This window comes from Cynocephalus volans, chromosome 6, assembly GCF_027409185.1.
Source record: "Cynocephalus volans isolate mCynVol1 chromosome 6, mCynVol1.pri, whole genome shotgun sequence".
In the NCBI taxonomy this organism is placed as follows: Eukaryota; Metazoa; Chordata; class Mammalia; order Dermoptera; family Cynocephalidae; genus Cynocephalus; species Cynocephalus volans.
In genome coordinates, this window is record NC_084465.1 from 143213779 (window position 1) to 143230819 (window position 17041).

At 42.1% G+C, this 17041-nt stretch overlaps 1 protein-coding gene across 11 annotated transcripts in view; it reads left to right on the forward strand.

Annotated features, from left to right (window-relative positions):
* Positions 1–17041, forward strand: part of KIAA1217 (KIAA1217 ortholog) — a 296465-nt gene that overhangs the window by 262014 nt on the left and 17410 nt on the right. For 9 of the 11 annotated variants that reach the window (XM_063100372.1, XM_063100371.1, XM_063100374.1 and 6 more), the window contains 4 exons: positions 6304–6479; positions 11283–11413; positions 11964–12111; positions 16304–16745. In XM_063100372.1, coding sequence (XP_062956442.1) covers positions 6304–6479; positions 11283–11413; positions 11964–12111; positions 16304–16745 — 897 coding nt within the window. The remainder of the gene's footprint in view (positions 1–6303; positions 6480–11282; positions 11414–11963; positions 12112–16303; positions 16746–17041) is intronic. The other 2 variants (XM_063100373.1, XM_063100376.1) reach the window with 1 other exon arrangement.

Sequence of the window (17041 nt, forward strand, 5' to 3'; positions counted from 1 at the left end):
GGGAGTTGGCATTAGGCTGCTATACAATGTACCAAACCCTAGTCAGATCTTCAAACAAGAGCTTGTCTAAGATGGGATGAAACACCCAAATAACACACGGCTGTGACCAGGCATTCTTTGTCTTGTTCCTTAAAACCTGTGGAACTTATCTAGGTGGTCAGGAGTCATTCTGGTGTCTGGCTATCATCATGAAACTTCCTGATTTGTTGTATAACCACTGTGAAGTGTCACTGCTAGACAACAAAATCAGTCCAATTATACTGTTCACCCTTGGCAAGACTGATACTCAGATTTTACCTGAGAAATCAAGACTGAGTTTCCTAGTTTCTTTGAGCAGTTGATATGGATAACTTATTTGGTGCAATTAAAAGTTTAATGGCCAAGAACATTATTTCTTTATAAGCATATGTATGCTGATAAAAATGTTGGCATTTTCAATAAATTATGTTTCCAGCTCTACTTGTGTTTCCACTGTTCACAACAAGAAAACTGGAAATTAAGTAAATGCACAAAACAACTATTTTCAGACATTGGACAACAGACAACACAAGACTGTGATCCTTCAGCAAATGGAGACAAAGGAGGTGAAACCTAAATTAACCCAGTCTTCTGCCTGGAGGCACTTTTCAGATTGTGATGCAGAAAGGAGTGGCTCCAGCAGCTCACTGACAATCTTACTGAGTTGAAGAGAGAAGATAGTTTAGAGAGCTGAAGCAGCTAGAATTTGTGAAATGGAACACCAAGTAGAAGAATGCTTTGCCAAGAAAGAACTACATAGTCTGTGGGTCTGTTATGGAATAATAAGCCAAGCATGTGTCATATGAAAGACCACTATGCACGGGAAAGACCACTATGCACGGGAAAGACCACTATGCATGGGAAAGACCACTATGCACAGCAAACACCACACAGGGGTCTGTAAGCAAAAAAAATTCCCACAGCTCACACAGCCTGGGAGATGTTCATCTTTTGACAAGCAAGACTGAGGAGGCCTGCTGAGCACCTGGGCATTCAGTAGAGATCAGAGAAGGGCTATGCCTCAGTCTTAGGACTCAACTAGCCCTAGAGTAAAGGCTTCCTAGATTCACCCTAACAACATTTAACAAAAAGCTACTAAAGGACAGAATTTATCCACAGGAACTGAACTGTCTGACAAGAACATCCAAAATCTGTAAAGGAAAACAACAAAATCCAAAACTTCATGCCCAACATTCAATCAAAAATTACTAGATGTGATGATGCTGAAAAATGTGACCTATAACCTTAGGAAAAATCAGTCAATAGAAACCCACCAGAAATGACAGGGATAGTGAGATCAACAGCAAGAACTCCAAAACAGCTATTATAATTATTCTCGAGGATTTAAAGGAAAACATGAACATAATGAATGAGACAAGAAATGGAAGATATAAAAACATACCCAAGTGGAGCTTTCAAGAGCTGAAAAAACATGATATCTGAATGGACATTAACAGAAGATTAGTCACTGCCCAAACAAAATATCAGCCAACTTGGAAACATAGCTATAGAAACTGTCCAACCTGAAGTACAGAGTGACAAAAGACTGAAGAAAATGAACAAAAATCTAGTGACCGTGGAACAGTATTAAGTGGTCAAGGAGGATGAGAAAAATATTTGAAAAGATAATGGCTGAAATTTTTACAAATTTGATGAAAGCTGTAAGTCTGCAGACCAAAACAACTCAATAAACCCCTAGGCACTTTGTAGTCAAATTGCCAAAAACCAAGGATAAACAGAAAAATCTTAAAAAGCAGCCAGAAAGGTGGGAAAGAGACATATAAGGGTATTTTAATAAATTCATGAAAAAAAGAATGAAAAATAATATAAATCTTTCCGTGAACTTTTTGAAGGACCCAAGTGTTACATACAGGGAAACAGAAATAAGAATTAACACCAACTTCTCATCAGAAACAAAAGAGAAGTGAGGAGACAATGAAATAACATTTTTAAACGACTGAAAGAAAAAAAAAAACACTTTCAGAAAATAGAAGACACTTCCCAACTCATTTTATGAAGCCAGCATTACCTTAAGAGCAAAACCAGACAAAGATACTGTAAGAAAAGAAAACCACAGACCAATATTCCTCTTGAAAACAGATGTAACAAAACCTCAACAAAATATTAGTAATTGAATCCAGCAAGGATAATGTATTATCTCAGATTTTACCCTAGGAATACAAGATTGGTTTAATATGAAAAAAAATGTATTTAACCTTATTAATGGAATAAAGGAGAAAAATTATATCATTTCAATAAGTGCAGAAAAAGCATGTGACAAAATTCAACATCAGAGATAAAACCCTTCATCACTCTAAGAGTAGAAAGAAACTTCCTTAACCTGATAAAGGATGTCTGTGAATAATCTACAGAAAACATAGTTAGTGATAAAACACTAAACACATTCTCCATAAAATCAGGAACAAGGCCAGGGAAACCTATTGTCACTTCTATTTAACACTGTACTGAAGATCCTCACAAACGAAATAAGGCTAGACAAAGAAATAGAAGCATACAGATGGGAAAGTCGAAAGTATAATTGGCTTTACTCACAAATAACATGGTTGTGTACATATAAAAAGGAATCTACAAAATATACTACTAGAAATAAGTAAATTCTTCCAGATCACCAGAATCAAGTCAATACATAAAAATATAAAAATTTTACAGTATCTGTACAATGGAATACCACTCAGCAATAAAAAGAATGAAACACAGCAGTAGAAACACAACACCATGGCTGGATCTCAAAAACAATATATTGAACAAAAGAAGTCAGACACAGAGAAGTATATATTGTATAATTCTATTTATATGACAGGAAGAACTAATCGATAGTAACAGAAAGCAGACTGATGGTTTCCTTGGTCTGGGGGGTGGGGATTGATTGCAGAGTGTCACGAAGGATCTTTGGGGTTGATAAAAAATGTTATCTAATGGTTTCGGTGGTGATTGTATCAGTGTATTCATTTGTCTAAACTCATTGAACTGTGCAACTTAAAATGGGTATATTTTACAGTGTATAAACTATGCCTCCATGGAGTTGATGTTTTTAAATGATTAAAATGTAGGCATCACCTGCTAAGCAAAAATCAACTTAATGATTGAATTGCTGACAACTAATTAACTGGAAGCATTTAGGCAGATGCTGTTCCACACCCTGTCTTCAGCATTTCTTTTCACACTCTGCTGGGATGAGTAGGGACAGTCCTGCAGCCTGGAGACAGTAGCAAGAACGGGCAGAGAATCTAGGCCAATGTTTATTCCTACATGATTCACTCCTCACCACCCACGTGCCACCCATGTGCTAGGAAACACCCCCTCCTTAGTACCCTCAGCCGGGTCCTGCAAAGCCCCTCTTGCTGGGAAGGAGGATAATGAAGCCTACAACTCAAGGAGAGCCTCCTCCCGCCCAACCCCCCAGAGGCGTAAGTCAAGTTGCATTTCGACATCACGTGCTATTGTGTTCTTCCAATATATCCATAGCCTTCTCAGAAATGTTATATTGAAATTCATTCGTAGAGCAAGTGTATGTTAGGGACTTGCTGTGTGCCAGAAACTATGCTTATAGCTGGGAACAAAACAGACATGCTCTCTGCCTGCACAGAAGAGCAACTCTGGGTTGAATTCAGAAGACCTGGTTCTGATCCTGACTGTGACCTAGAATTGCCAAATGACACTAAAGAAGTCACTTGACCTCTCAGGGCTGTACTTTTACCATCTCTCAAATTTCAATGTTAAGAATTTTAAATATTCTGGCAGTAATTTCTAGCTTGATAACTGTTGTTAATATCTTCTGCTAAGTAGACTACAGCTTTATTTGAGTTTGTTTCTTTGTGGGATTTAGACAGGAGGGTTAGGGGCAAAGAGCTGTGCTCCATAGCTCCTGGCACAGTGACATCATCTGTTCAAGAGCCCTTTTCTTAAACATGATGCCATTTTTGGTGGCAGATCAGAATTATCTGAGGAGCTTTTTAAATTCCCAATGCCCAAGCTGCACCTTACGCCAATTAAATGAGAATCTCTTGAGAGTGGGACCCTGGCATTGTAACTGTCAGACCCATTTAATGATCTACTTATTTGTCTTTTGCATACCTGTTACCACCCATTCTCCCTTCCCTTCAAAGGCAATAGGTCTGTGGGATTTGACACATGGCATTGAATTTGAGCATACTGTTTTGATAGCAGGTAGTTTTGCTGTGTGTATTAAATTGATTGATCTATGCAGTGCTGACTTGTAGACTTGCCACAACCACCACAGTCAGAGCAAGCCGGGGCATGAGAGCTGAGCCTAAAGTATCTTTGAGCCCTGGGTCACTGCAGATTTTAACCATTTCAAAAAGAATTTTTGGATTCTCCATTGTTCTCTGTTACTATCAACAATATTGCTTCCTTCAGTTCATTCATTCAACAGTTATTTACTGAGTTTATGCTAGGCATGGTGTCCTGGAAGCACAGTGTCCTGGATACTGTGCAGAGCAGAAATTCACCAGGTGTAGGGAAGAGCATTCCAGGAGGTGGGAATAGCAGGTGCAAAGTCCCTGTGGCAGAAAGGATCCCAGCCAGTCACAAGAACCAAAAGGATGTTGGTATGGCTGGGGCAGAGAGTGCCAGGTGTGTGCAGTGAGAGGAGACTAGCCATGTGGAAAGTGGCCAGAATGCCTGGCACCCTGGGGACAGGCTGTAGCTGCAGAGAGCATGGGAAGAAGTTGTGCTCTGTGCATGGTCTCCAAAAATGGTATCTTGCAGCAATATATTGACTGACTGTGGTTTTTTTAAGACCACAGTAAAAAGACATGAGCAAGAGCAGACTGAGCACATGATTATGAGTCAGAGAGAGAAAGTAACCCTGGAGGGACACATTTTTATTTGGTTCCCTCCCAGACAAAACCACAGGCTCCACCCCCAGGTTTATGCTCCATGATAACAGCAGCTGGTATGTGCTCAGAGCTAGAACTATGCCAGACACTACTGTAAGCACTTTATTTTATTGTCTCATTGAACCTCCATGACCAGCCTATGAGCCATGAACTATCACTACCCTTTTTTATGGATAGACCCAGAATGCCAAAGCTACTGAGTGGTAAAATAGAAATAGAAACCTGGCAGTCTCTCTCTGGAGGCCAGTCATTCATTGTTGATGTTGGAACCTAATGGTGGCTGTGCTGGTGGCCCCTGTTGAAATGTTTTGTCTTTATTCAGAGAAAATGGAGCCATGATGAAGTTTCAAGCAGGTGGTGACATGGTCAGATTGCATATTCCCTCAATTTGCGCAGGTAGCGGACAGTCAACAGAGACATCCTCACTCCCGTGAGGTGATATATGGTGGTCATAAAACAGCCCCTGAAACCAGAAAACAAAGAAAACAATGAAATTTGCTAATTGAAATTTCAGGGGAACTTTAGGTTTATCATAGATGTAATATAATTACCATTATTGAGGCTGATTGTGTGAATTCACTTGATGGATGTGCTCTTAGAAAATTGTCTTGCTCCAGGGACTCAAGTGTTTGACTGGACTCTTGTGAAGACTGAATGCAAACTCCAGGTCCCATACTGTCTATGATGAGAAACAAGAATGTTCTGGAAACTATATGGAAATTGTGGGCTTCTGTATACAGGCAGTCTACCTCAAACCCAGGGAAATTAGCAAATTGCCAAGAGCCTTGGCTCACCTGGAATCATGGTCATTGCCACCGTCAACATCAAGTACAAGTTTTAAGGTTTTGTGATTCCTTGGCATTTGGTACATGGAACCACATTAGTAAGAGGGACACAGATTCTCTTTTCAGTGATAGTCTGAAGTATTTCATAGTCAAATCAACATTTGCTGAGTACCTATTCTATACCAAGCAGTATCTAATTTTATCTTCAGAATAGCCCTGCCAGGGAAAGTGAATCCCCCATCGTTAGAGATAAGGAATCGGAGACCAGGAGTGTGTTCAAGGTCTTGCAGTGAGCTAGGGAGAGGGTATTGCTTCCATCCAAAATCTACTTGGCGCCAAAGCTGGTGAAAAATATGTCCGTGAGAGTTTATGCCTATTGTTCATGGTGCACTGTGCTTGTATAGAAAGGATCTAATTTTTTGCAGACACAGACATGAAAGTCTGGTTGTCACCCAGCTGCTAAAACTCAGATGTTGACTGAAGAAGCAATATTACATACAGTCTTTGCTCCTGTTCCTTTCTCCCTGAAATAAAAAAAGATTCAGCTGTTTCTCCAAAGCCACTTCTAAAGACTGCCAGGCAGGCAGACCACATCGAAGTTGATTTCTTTTGTTCCACAGCTGCAGAACCAGGAGTTACTGAGGGCGATGATGAAGAAGGCTGAGCTGGAAATCAGTGGCAAAGTGATGGAAACGTTGAAGAGGTTGGAGGATCCTGTGCAGCGACAGCGCACCCTGGTGGAGCAGGAGAGGCAGAAATACCTTCATGAAGAAGAGAAGATCGTCAAGAAGTTGTGGTGAGTGACAGTACCTTGTCACATGCTTAGCTGTTTAACCTGAAAAGGAAAGTTGTCTTTGCCAACAAAGAGGCCCTTCCCAGTTGTTCTCCCCCTCTCTCTGTATTGAGCACTGACTGTGTACAAGTTAGAATTCTGCTGGTTCTGGTATCTGTGGACACTTAAGCATCATTCAGCAATCCTCAGGTGACTGAGCTAATCTGTTTAAAAGTTGCTTTTTTCAAGTGCTTGGCAACACATAAAATTAGAAGGTGTGAATGGCAAAATGAAATAATAAATGAGGTCTGTATTTAATGTCAATAAATTAAAACTAATGGCCAAAATAACACAGCTCTAAAATTATCTTCCTATTATTCAACTGTAGTTAAAAATCACAAAAGAGGAATTTAAATGTAAAGCGTATCTGATCCAGAGTGAAAGATGCTTCCTTGGATGTTATGAATTTTATTTAAAGTTCTTACTGAAAGCATCTATCAAGTCCTACTATTGAAATGAGCAGAGTTTTATTACTCCCCTGTCCGGTGGCAGGCACATCTTTTATGTTAATATATGTTTTGTTATGCAACGAAGATTTATCACAGAACTATTTCACCTATTAGTGTAATGAATAATCATTTTTCTGGGTTCCTCTAGAGTTGATAACTCTTTTGTTTCCTGGAAAGCTTAGATCTCCCAGCTGGGATTGTGAGAGAGCAACTTGCAAATTATTCTTGTGACCAGAATGGCCAGAAGTCCCCAGGACAGACAGTGTTATGTCCTGTCACTGATCTCATATTTGAGCTGTAGCTTATACCCTAAATACCAAGCCAGTATGTTTGATTAAAATTAGAATGGCCCTCTGAGCAGTCTGGAGAAGAAAAATCAATTTGAGTTATTATTTTCCTAATAAATTAAATTATGCCACTGTTCATCCACATCTCAAAATAGCTTCTAAGATTTTACTGAGTTAATACATTTATAGACAGAGTTAATCACCTGCCATGAGTTGGTAAGGCTATTATTTGGCCGAAATGTTTTTGGTGACAGCCCAGTTATCTCAAACTAGGTCTCAAGATTTTTCTTTAAAATTTCTCTAAAAATATATTTCCTTTTAGTAATATTTGTGTAAGTTTTCTAATAAGGTTATATTTAAAAAGTGAATTTCCTCCCTTTAAAATTGTTTGTATTGGTTAGCTGAGATAACTCTTGCTTCCAGCCTAAAAAGCCTCCTTTAATCCCAATAAGATCCTGAGGCTAGTAGCTTGACATAGGTATGAGATAGGAAGGGTAATGAACAAGCATGTCCTAAGAGGACTTTATCTGGTTGGCTTTGGACAAGTTGAATAAGATATGCACAGGGCCTTTGGGGAACTTCAGTCTAGCAAATCAGAACATATAAATACAAGTATAGCAGAGAACAGGTGATTTACGTACAGGTGTCAGGTGAACCTACAGAAAGGAGAGACTGCTCCTGACCCTGGGATCAGGAACACTTAACCAGAATTAAGTTATTCTTCATGAGCCCCACAGGCTAAGCACAGTACCATGTACATAGTACTTTCAAAAATGATTTGTTGTACTGAACGGAGATGGCCTTAATGACAGGTGGGATTTCATCAGTAGAGGTTAGAGAGGGAGAGCTTTCCAGGCAGAGGAACCCTGTGAACCAACAAGTCTCTGGACCAGGAAAATGCAGGACAACTTTGAAGAACTGGGGGTAGTCCAGTCAGGCAGGAGACTTAGGTGCAAGGTACTAATGATGTCTCACATTTGGGATGTGCCATTCCCATTAGCATGGTGCCTTCCTGTATCTTAGGCCCTGTTCAGGCCTTGCATAACTGCTTGATGCTGGTCTGGCCTGTGCTTACTGAGATTGGAAGATCATGTAACAGAAACCTGGATTTCTGTTCCGGGGTCCAACCCCACATTCAGAATTACTCTGGCTGGAGCATAGGAATCTGCGGTTTATAAAACTGCACGTGTGATTCAGAAGCACCTTCATATTTGAGAGTTGCTTCCCAGCAGGAGGAGGAAGTCACTGAAGTCATTTGATGAAGGAAATAGCAGAGTTAGAGCTGTGTTTCAGAAAGGTCCCTCTGGTGGTCATGGACAGGACTGACTGAGAGGGAAAGAGATTGGCATCTGGGAAACCACACTGGAAGCTACTGTGACAGTCCAGGCAAAAGTCAGTAAGGCCTGAGCCAAGCAGTAGAAATAGAAATTTAAAAAGAAATCAGATGCAAAGTGCACTAAGGTATAATCACCTAAGACTAGGTCTCAAAAGTCTTTAAAAATATAGATCCTTTTAACAGTGTTAGTGTAAGTTTTTCTTATACCTTATGTAAGGTTGCAGGTAGGTTAACTGATTGGATAGCCAGAAATCTTAACCCTAGAACATCAGGTGAACAGTAATTTCTCTCTCTTTCTCTCCCTCTCCACCACTCCATCTCCTCCTCCTCCCTCTCCTTTCATCATTAAAAAATGAGTTCCCTTGGAGAGTATTTAGGCAAAGTTGCTGATGCAGAGAGCAGAGAGACAAAATTTGTGTTTAAAACTATAGAGAGAAATTGGGTTACAGTAATTTTTCTTTCTTGGTTTTCTATATGGAAATAATAGTTGGGCTTCTAATAACAGTCAGATGAAATATATCTTAACAAACTATATGATTCTTTCTAGCAAAGGTATAATGAAAAACAACTTAAGCAAATAGAATGCTATAAACTGTGAACATTGATATTCTGTTTAGCAAAGCTGGTATTTCAAAAGTCATACTGATTATGATATCAAAACATTATTTTCAGTATTCATTTTAACTCCATTGTCTCTTTTACAATTTTTGAATTAAAAAATTCTATCATTAATGCTTTATCTAAAATAGATATCACAAACATGAACAGAAATAACAATTTTGTGTGCAATACTGTCAGTACATGTCTGTGTATATTTCGTGGTCAGCAAAGGAAAGCTGTAAGTTTAGGGGTCTCTTGCAGTGTTATGAAATCCAAGAGGCAGACTGTGTAGAAGAGAGTAAAATAAAATATTAGGCAGACTGACTTTGGGTCAGATCACAGCTCCTTGCAGTATTAATTGCAAACTGACTGGCTTGTCAATTGTCAGTGGATAACATGTGAATCTTGATTCTTCCATCAAAGCTTGGAAGGACTGCACGGTGGGTCCCCTCAACACGGGAAAACAATTCTGCTGGGGTGTGCAATGGAAAAGAACTTTTCCACGTAAAGTCATCATGTTGGGAGCTATCATGAGGGACGGCACCCTGTCTGTTCACTTTAAGAAGTTACCTGTGGGTGTCTTCACATAACGCAGTCCCTCCTGCGCTGCCACGCGATCCATAGCTCCATCCACTTGACCACCTAGCGGAAAGGCTCTTCCCGGGCCATCTTATGACAGATGACACTGTGCCTGCCTTTTTCTCTTCCCACTGTCTGCTCCACACTCAGGGCTCCAGCAGCCAGAATCGCTGGAGTGTACTGCCACCTAGTGGTTCTTCTCTCCCAAAGTTCTTTTACCCAATAATCCTTAAGAGAGGTTTTCTCTGGTTGGATTTGCAGGAAACTGAAATGATGCAAATGTGTTTAGGATGAGGTGAGTGATGTGCCCAGAGGCAGGATGTTGTCGTTTTAACAACATTCAGCTCTGTGGGAGCTGGCATCTCTTCTACCCCCACCCCCCCACTGTACACACACCCCAGAAATCAGATCTGTAATCATTTCTTTCTTTGTAGCTTGGAGAGGAAAGAGTCAAATCTTATTGATGGGACAGTCAGTACAAGCCAGAGGTTCTCAGTCAGGAGCAATTTTGTTCCCCTTCCCCCAGGGACATTTGACAATGTCTGGAGTAATTCTAGTTTGTTACAGTTTGGTGGGGGAGGGAGGGCATTGCCAATGGCATCTAGTTGGTAAAGACCAGGGGTGCTGCTAAATATCCTATAATGTACAGGGCACTCCCCCCTGTAAAGCTAGGGCTAGGGCTCACAGACCCCTCGCGCCCGTTGTCCAAACTGGGTCACAAACCCTCCACACGCAGGTCTATGAGCTGGGTAATAGGAGAAGGTCCTGGAAGCCGTGGGTGAAGAAATAATAGGCTTTATTCAGAGCTAGGAGCAGCTGCTCTAGCGGCTTCCCAGAGCGTCCCAAAAAAGTGCCGTGTATCAGAACCCTTAGTCCTTTATACTTAAGTCCATACCCCAAAACACCTGGGCGCCCACGTGCATCTACATCAGACGATAAACAAGGAACACCGGTGCGCACTTGAATATTTACATTAGGTGCTCGCCAAAATTCTGAACGTCTGAGGGGCCCTGGCCATTTTTCTATATTTTCCCAATACCCGGCCTCACCAAAAAAATAATTTGGCCCAAAATGTCAAATGCCAGTGTTGAGAAGCCTGATGTAAACCAATCCAGGCTTCTCATCTTGCTCTACCACAGGTCGCTCTCTCTCTTTCTCTCTCTCTCTGTCTCATGTCACAAAGTGCACAAACCCCTCACTTAGCTGGCTTCAGCACCCCTGGGAGTGAATAGTGTGTCCTCTCTCCGCCAGGCACAATCTTCCCTCTGGCCAACCTGGGCCTCCCCACAAACAGGCCCCAAGAAAACTTCCTCATACCTGCCTCACGCCTCTGCAGAATGTTCCAAACCAAACCAAGCCACTGTTCTCAGATGCACTCTCACCGTCTAAGTGAAAGGCAGGGAGGAGCTGGGACATGATGCAAAATGCGAGGCTCACTCAGGCACTTTGCTCCTGCACTGTCCTTTTGAGGACCTCAGTGTTTCACTCCCTCTACGGGTCTGCTTGCTCCCCACAGTGAGTTGGAAGATTTTGTCGAAGACTTGAAGAAAGACTCAACCTCAGCAGGCCGAATGGTTACTCTGAAAGATGTGGAAGATGGGGCTTTCCTCCTGCGACAAGTGGGAGAAGCTGTAGCTACCCTGAAAGGTAAGCTTTCTGCGTAAGGGGAGATGTCCGAAGTGTGTTTCCTGGGGTGTGTAAAAACCTGTATATAGTGGAGGATTCAGTCCTGTATGCCGCAGGTATTTGCCAAACGCCTGCATTTGCCAGGCACTGCTCTGCGCCTTGGGACACATCACTGAACAAAGTAAGCGAAAGTCCTGTCTTCTTGGAGCTTCTATTTGAGCAGGTGCAGTGAGATTTAGAGTTAACTGATACTAACAACACTTTCTATTCACTGGGCTCTTACGGTGTGCCAGGACGCCTATGCCAAACTCATCAAAAACAACCCCAGGGTCAGTGGCCTTAACCCAAATCTAGAGACAGGAAATGGACCTAGAGGAGCTTTGACCTTGCCGAAGATCACTTTGTTCTACACTCTTCTGTGCTCTTAACCCACTGCCTCCTGAAGATGTGGGAAGTGCACTGTGGCTTGTGAACGCCCGATTGTCAACCCCACCCAGTGTTGGGTTGCGGGATGGAGGTGGTGGTTCTGGCCTTTTCTCCTCCAATTCACCTTGCTGGTTTGGGTCTGCAGGGGAGTTTCCAACCTTACAAAACAAGATGCGAGCCATCCTGCGCATAGAGGTGGAGGCCGTGCGGTTTCTGAAGGAGGAGCCGCACAAGCTGGACAGCCTGCTGAAGCGCGTGCGGAGCATGACCGACGTCCTGACCATGTTGCGGAGGTGACCGGGCACCCGCCAGGACCCTCGGGGGTGGCCTGCGGTGGGGGAGGGGGGGCTGGGAAGGCTTGGGGTGGAGGTTTTGGACTCAGCTTCCTCCCAGCTCCCTGGGCCTGTCTCATGACTTAGGTGCTATTGTCAATGTCCTAAGAGGAAGCCACGACCCAGTCCCACCCTTGAACTTTTCTTGCAATGTGGCTTGAGGTTCTAATTCCTCAGCATAGGCTTGCTGCGTCCCGCCCAGCCTAGGGTTTAAAATTAGCAGACACAGTAAACATTTTTAAAAAATTATTTGAAGGTGGATTTTTTTAAAATAACATTTTGAAGTTGAAGAATGGATCACTTCACTTCAGGGGCATAGATGACCTCAGTTAGGAGAAATGGAGTAGAAATAAATTAAGTCTTTTTTAAATAACCTACTGAAACAATGTCTGAGAGATTATCCCACCTAGAAAACAGAAACAAACCCCGTTGAGTGGCACGGGATGGTCGCCCTTATTGAGGGTGAATCTGCTCATCAAAGACAGTGGAGGAAAGACAAAGAAATCCCTGACTCATCCATGACTTTCATTGAAAAGAAAATTGCAGAACTCTACACCCACTAAAAATGTGCTGACATATATGTATGCAGGATTTGTGTTGCCAGTAGCCCCTTTTTTTGAAATTAATTTACTTTTTAATTGACATATATTGACTGTACGTATTTATGGGGTACAGAGTTGTATTTTAATATGTGTATACAATGTGTGATGACCAGATCACGGTAATTAGCATATTCAGATCACCACAAAATTTATCATTTCTTTGTGATGAGAGTATTTGCTCTCCTCTCTTCTAGCCATTTGAAAACATATAATAAATTATTGTTAATTATAGATACCTAGCACTACTCTGTGCTAGAACTTATTTTTCCTAGTGCCTGATATGTTGAAAGTACTTATAGATTTAGGTTATTGTTATTATTATGTTGAGAAATACTAGCATGGGATGCTATTGTATGCTCTGTTTTTAGTTACAATTAGATCTCTTTCTTCTCAACATAATAGTAACAATAACTTACACCTACCAGCACTTTATGTGTATGAGGCACTGAACTAGGCCCTTGACATGTAGTAGCTCATTTGGTCCTGATTAAAAACACTATCGGGCAGGCTCTGTTATTCCCACTTTATAGGTAGAATCCGAGGTTTGGGAATATTGGCTGCAAGTAGGAGGTGGGGCTGGTATATGAACCAATAGTTTGACTCCAGTGTTGTTGGTCCTTATCTCACAACCAGGCAGACAGTATTATTTAGACATTCTCTGTGTGCCAGCCCTGGTGCTGAATACTACAAATGCAGTAACAAAGAAGACAAAAGGAACCTCTGCCCTTATAAAACTTATTCCTTCACATGGAAAATAAACACTAAACAGTGACCAAAAATAAATCATTTCCCAACAGTGGCACTCCCTGACTTTTCAGCTTTTTAATAGGACTAGGAAATTGCAGAAAAGTTACCCTTCAGATCTTAGACCAGATTTGAGAGTAGATCACAAGAGAAGTAACATATAAAAAACTTCCTTTATTTTTTTTATTGAATCAAAATTGATTATACACATTTTGGGGGTTCAACATTGAGATATGTTGATCAAATCAATATTACTAGCATATATATTGAAACAAATCGTAATTATTCTTTATGCCCCTTGTCCAATCTCGCCCCATCCCCCTCTTCCTCCCCCTCTAATTAAACTAGATTTCTTCTCTCCTTCTGAAAGAATAATGGTTACTCTGTTGATTTCTTACCTAGATGAGAATTTTAATCACTAACTGTAATCATTTGACCAGATTTATAAAAGAAATATATTGAGAGTGCAGTTAACTTTAAGATGAATTTTTAACCATAAGGAGCAGGTTAGATTTATCTAGTAATAAACAGCCTCAAGAAAAAGTCCCTTTTGAGATAATAACACTCCAAAGCAGCTGCAGAGTCACCTGCTTAAGTTTCAGGATAACCAAGGAATTCTGAATCAAAACAAAAGATGTCTCCTCTTGCAGAGTCCATATATGACTATGTACAGGAAGAACTTGTATTAAATTTTCTCATAGATTCACTCATTTTAAATTGCTAAAATGAACTGTTTCTTCTAGTAGGATAAAAATCTGTTAAAAGTATTCTTCATTAAGCTCTTACCTGTATGTGGTAATCCATCCACAAAGCCTAAAAGAAACCACCCTTATTAAGTGAAAATAGATATTGGGCTGGCAGGTAACACTACCCCATTCTCCCCTCTCTCCCCTGAAAAACAACTAAAAGATGTTTTTGCAGCCATCACAGAGTGATGAAGCTCAGTGTTTGTCTTATCTCCAGGGAATACAGCTTCTAAAACAAGATAGGATTGTGTTTTGAATGTTATGTGACTCTTTGTCCCATAAATACTCAGTAGTGAGAGTGGTACATAAAGTCAGTTAAGTAACTTTAAAAATAAAAATGAGGGCCGGCCCCGTGGCTCACTTGGGAGAGTTCAGAGCTGGTAGCACCGAGGCCATGGGTTCAGATCCTATATAGGGATGGCTGGTGCACTCACTGGCTTAGCGTGGTGCAGACCACACCATGCCAAGGGTTGCCGGTCCCCTTACCAGTCAAAAATAATAATAATAATAATAATAATAATAATAAAACGAAAGGAATTTTAGCTGCCCTCAGGCTGCCCTTCACAAGCCTTTATATAATTAATTTTTTCTTAGTAGCTTTTGTGTATAACATACTATGCTCAGCAACATGGAAGACACAGGAAGAAGGTAGAAATATGCACACCTCCAAGGACATGCATGTGTCCATATGCCCTGGCAGGGAAGATAAAGCAGGTGACAAACAGTCACAGTTCAGAGCAGACCTAGGGGCTTGGAAAGATGCTGAAGTGGTTTGGTACATGTTGAATTTGAGGTATTAGAAGGATATACAAACAGAACTGCCCATTAGGCACTTACAATAGTGGAGTGAAGTTCAAGAGGCAGTGTTAGAAGGGATCCCTGCCTAACTGGGAGGGAAGGAAGAAGGTAACGAAGGAAAAAAGGGAAGGAGGGAAGGAAGGAAGAAATTAGAATTGGAAGTCACCTTCATGGATATTATTGAAAATCAAAGACATGGCCAAGGTGGAATGATAGGGAAAGGAGAGAACAGACCCTTGGAGATTCTTGGGAATTTAAGGGACTGGCTTAGGTAAAGTAAACAGCAAAAGAAACAGAAAGGTGAGCATAGAATACAATGTCTGTTCAAATCAGAATGTAAAGAGAGAGAGCGAGCATTTTAATAAGAAGAGAATGAGGGACTAATTAAACACTATGGGTCAAGTACCATGTTTGACATTGTGTTATGTATAACTTTACAACATTAATCCTAACCACTACACTTGGGAAGACATTATCATCACTGTCATTGTCGTGTCATCTTCATCATGACATTTTACAGAAAAGTATCTGAGGCTCAAAAAGGTGAAGTTCCTAGCAGCATGTAGCCAGAGCATGGTAGAAATTCAAAGCCAGGTCTGTCTGATTCCCACGGCCCTGTCATTTCCACTGCATCATGGGTGGAAATGGACAAGTAGCATCAGATGACTCCAAAAAACAGAAGAGGGTGAGGACTAAACACTGTTAGATTTGGAGTCACTATTGACCTCGTGGAAAGACTTGGTTGAATCCAGGTGGGGAAGCCAGACAACAACAGGTTGAGATACAAGTAGGAAAAAACAGACAGAATTAGACTACAGGCTGCCTTCCCCAGATGTTTGGCAGTGAAAGGAGGAGGGTATGGAGGGATTAAGGAAGGTTTTTGGGTTAGACGTGAGTGTATTTAAAGGCCACACAGGCCAGGATCAGGTGGAGGAGTCAGAGAGTGTTGTTAGAATCACTGTTCACCTCATGTCACCACCATCCAAACAAGGATGGAATTGCATCCGTCTGGGGACAGCAGGGCTAGCAGAAAGAGAAAGAGACCATGGAAAGGCCTGGGAAAAGCTGCCGCAGAGAAAACTAGGAAGCAATCCAGGACTTTGGGAAGTTGCTATGGAAACCCTCCCCCCTGAGCTGCTCCTCGAGTTTTGGAATGTTTTCATCTTGCCTGGCTTTGGGATGACATGGCATGTGAGTCAACCACAATGATAACATGGAAGCGACATTTTAACAGTTAATGCTGCTGTGCATGGTTTCTCCTAGACACGTCACCGACGGGCTCCTGAAAGGCACAGACGCAGCCCAGGCCGCACAGTACGTCGCGATGGAAAAGGCCACGGCCGCGGAGGTCCTGAAGAACCAGGAAGAAGTTGCCGCCGCGTCCGGCCAGCCCTTCCAGGGCGCCGGGGTCCCCGGTGACGTGAGACCGGAAGTGACGCCGGGGGCCGCCATGATGGTGCAGCGCGCTCAGAGCTCCCCGCTGCCCGCACCGCGCTCGCCTGCCCTGCCCAACCCCGCCCAGCACGCGCCTGCTGGGTCGGGGCTTCACGTGGCCGCCACCATCACAAAGGAAGCGCCGTCCACACTGCCGTCGGCACAGCCTCCTCCGTCCCCACAGACGCCCCTGAACGGTTCCGCCATGCAGAGCTTGTTCATTGAGGAGATCCACAGTGTGAGTGCCAGGAACAGGGCAGTGTCCATTGAGGTAGGGTCCTGTTTCCATTTCTCATAACCCCTTAAGGGAGGCTAACACATGGTCCTTTCCTTCAAAGAGTTTACTGTCTGCTTGTGGAGATGATACGCATATTTATATCAAAGGTATATTTTTATTAAAGGCAGGTTTTTGAAACTGGAAATACGTTTCAATGGCCAGGTTAAGATATCTCTCAATATCTTAATATCTCAGGTCATGGGATTTCAGAGAAGGATGAGACACCTGACCTATAGGAAGGTTAAGCTAGTAAATGTCTAACAACCCGCTCCAGGGTGGGGCAGGAGGGG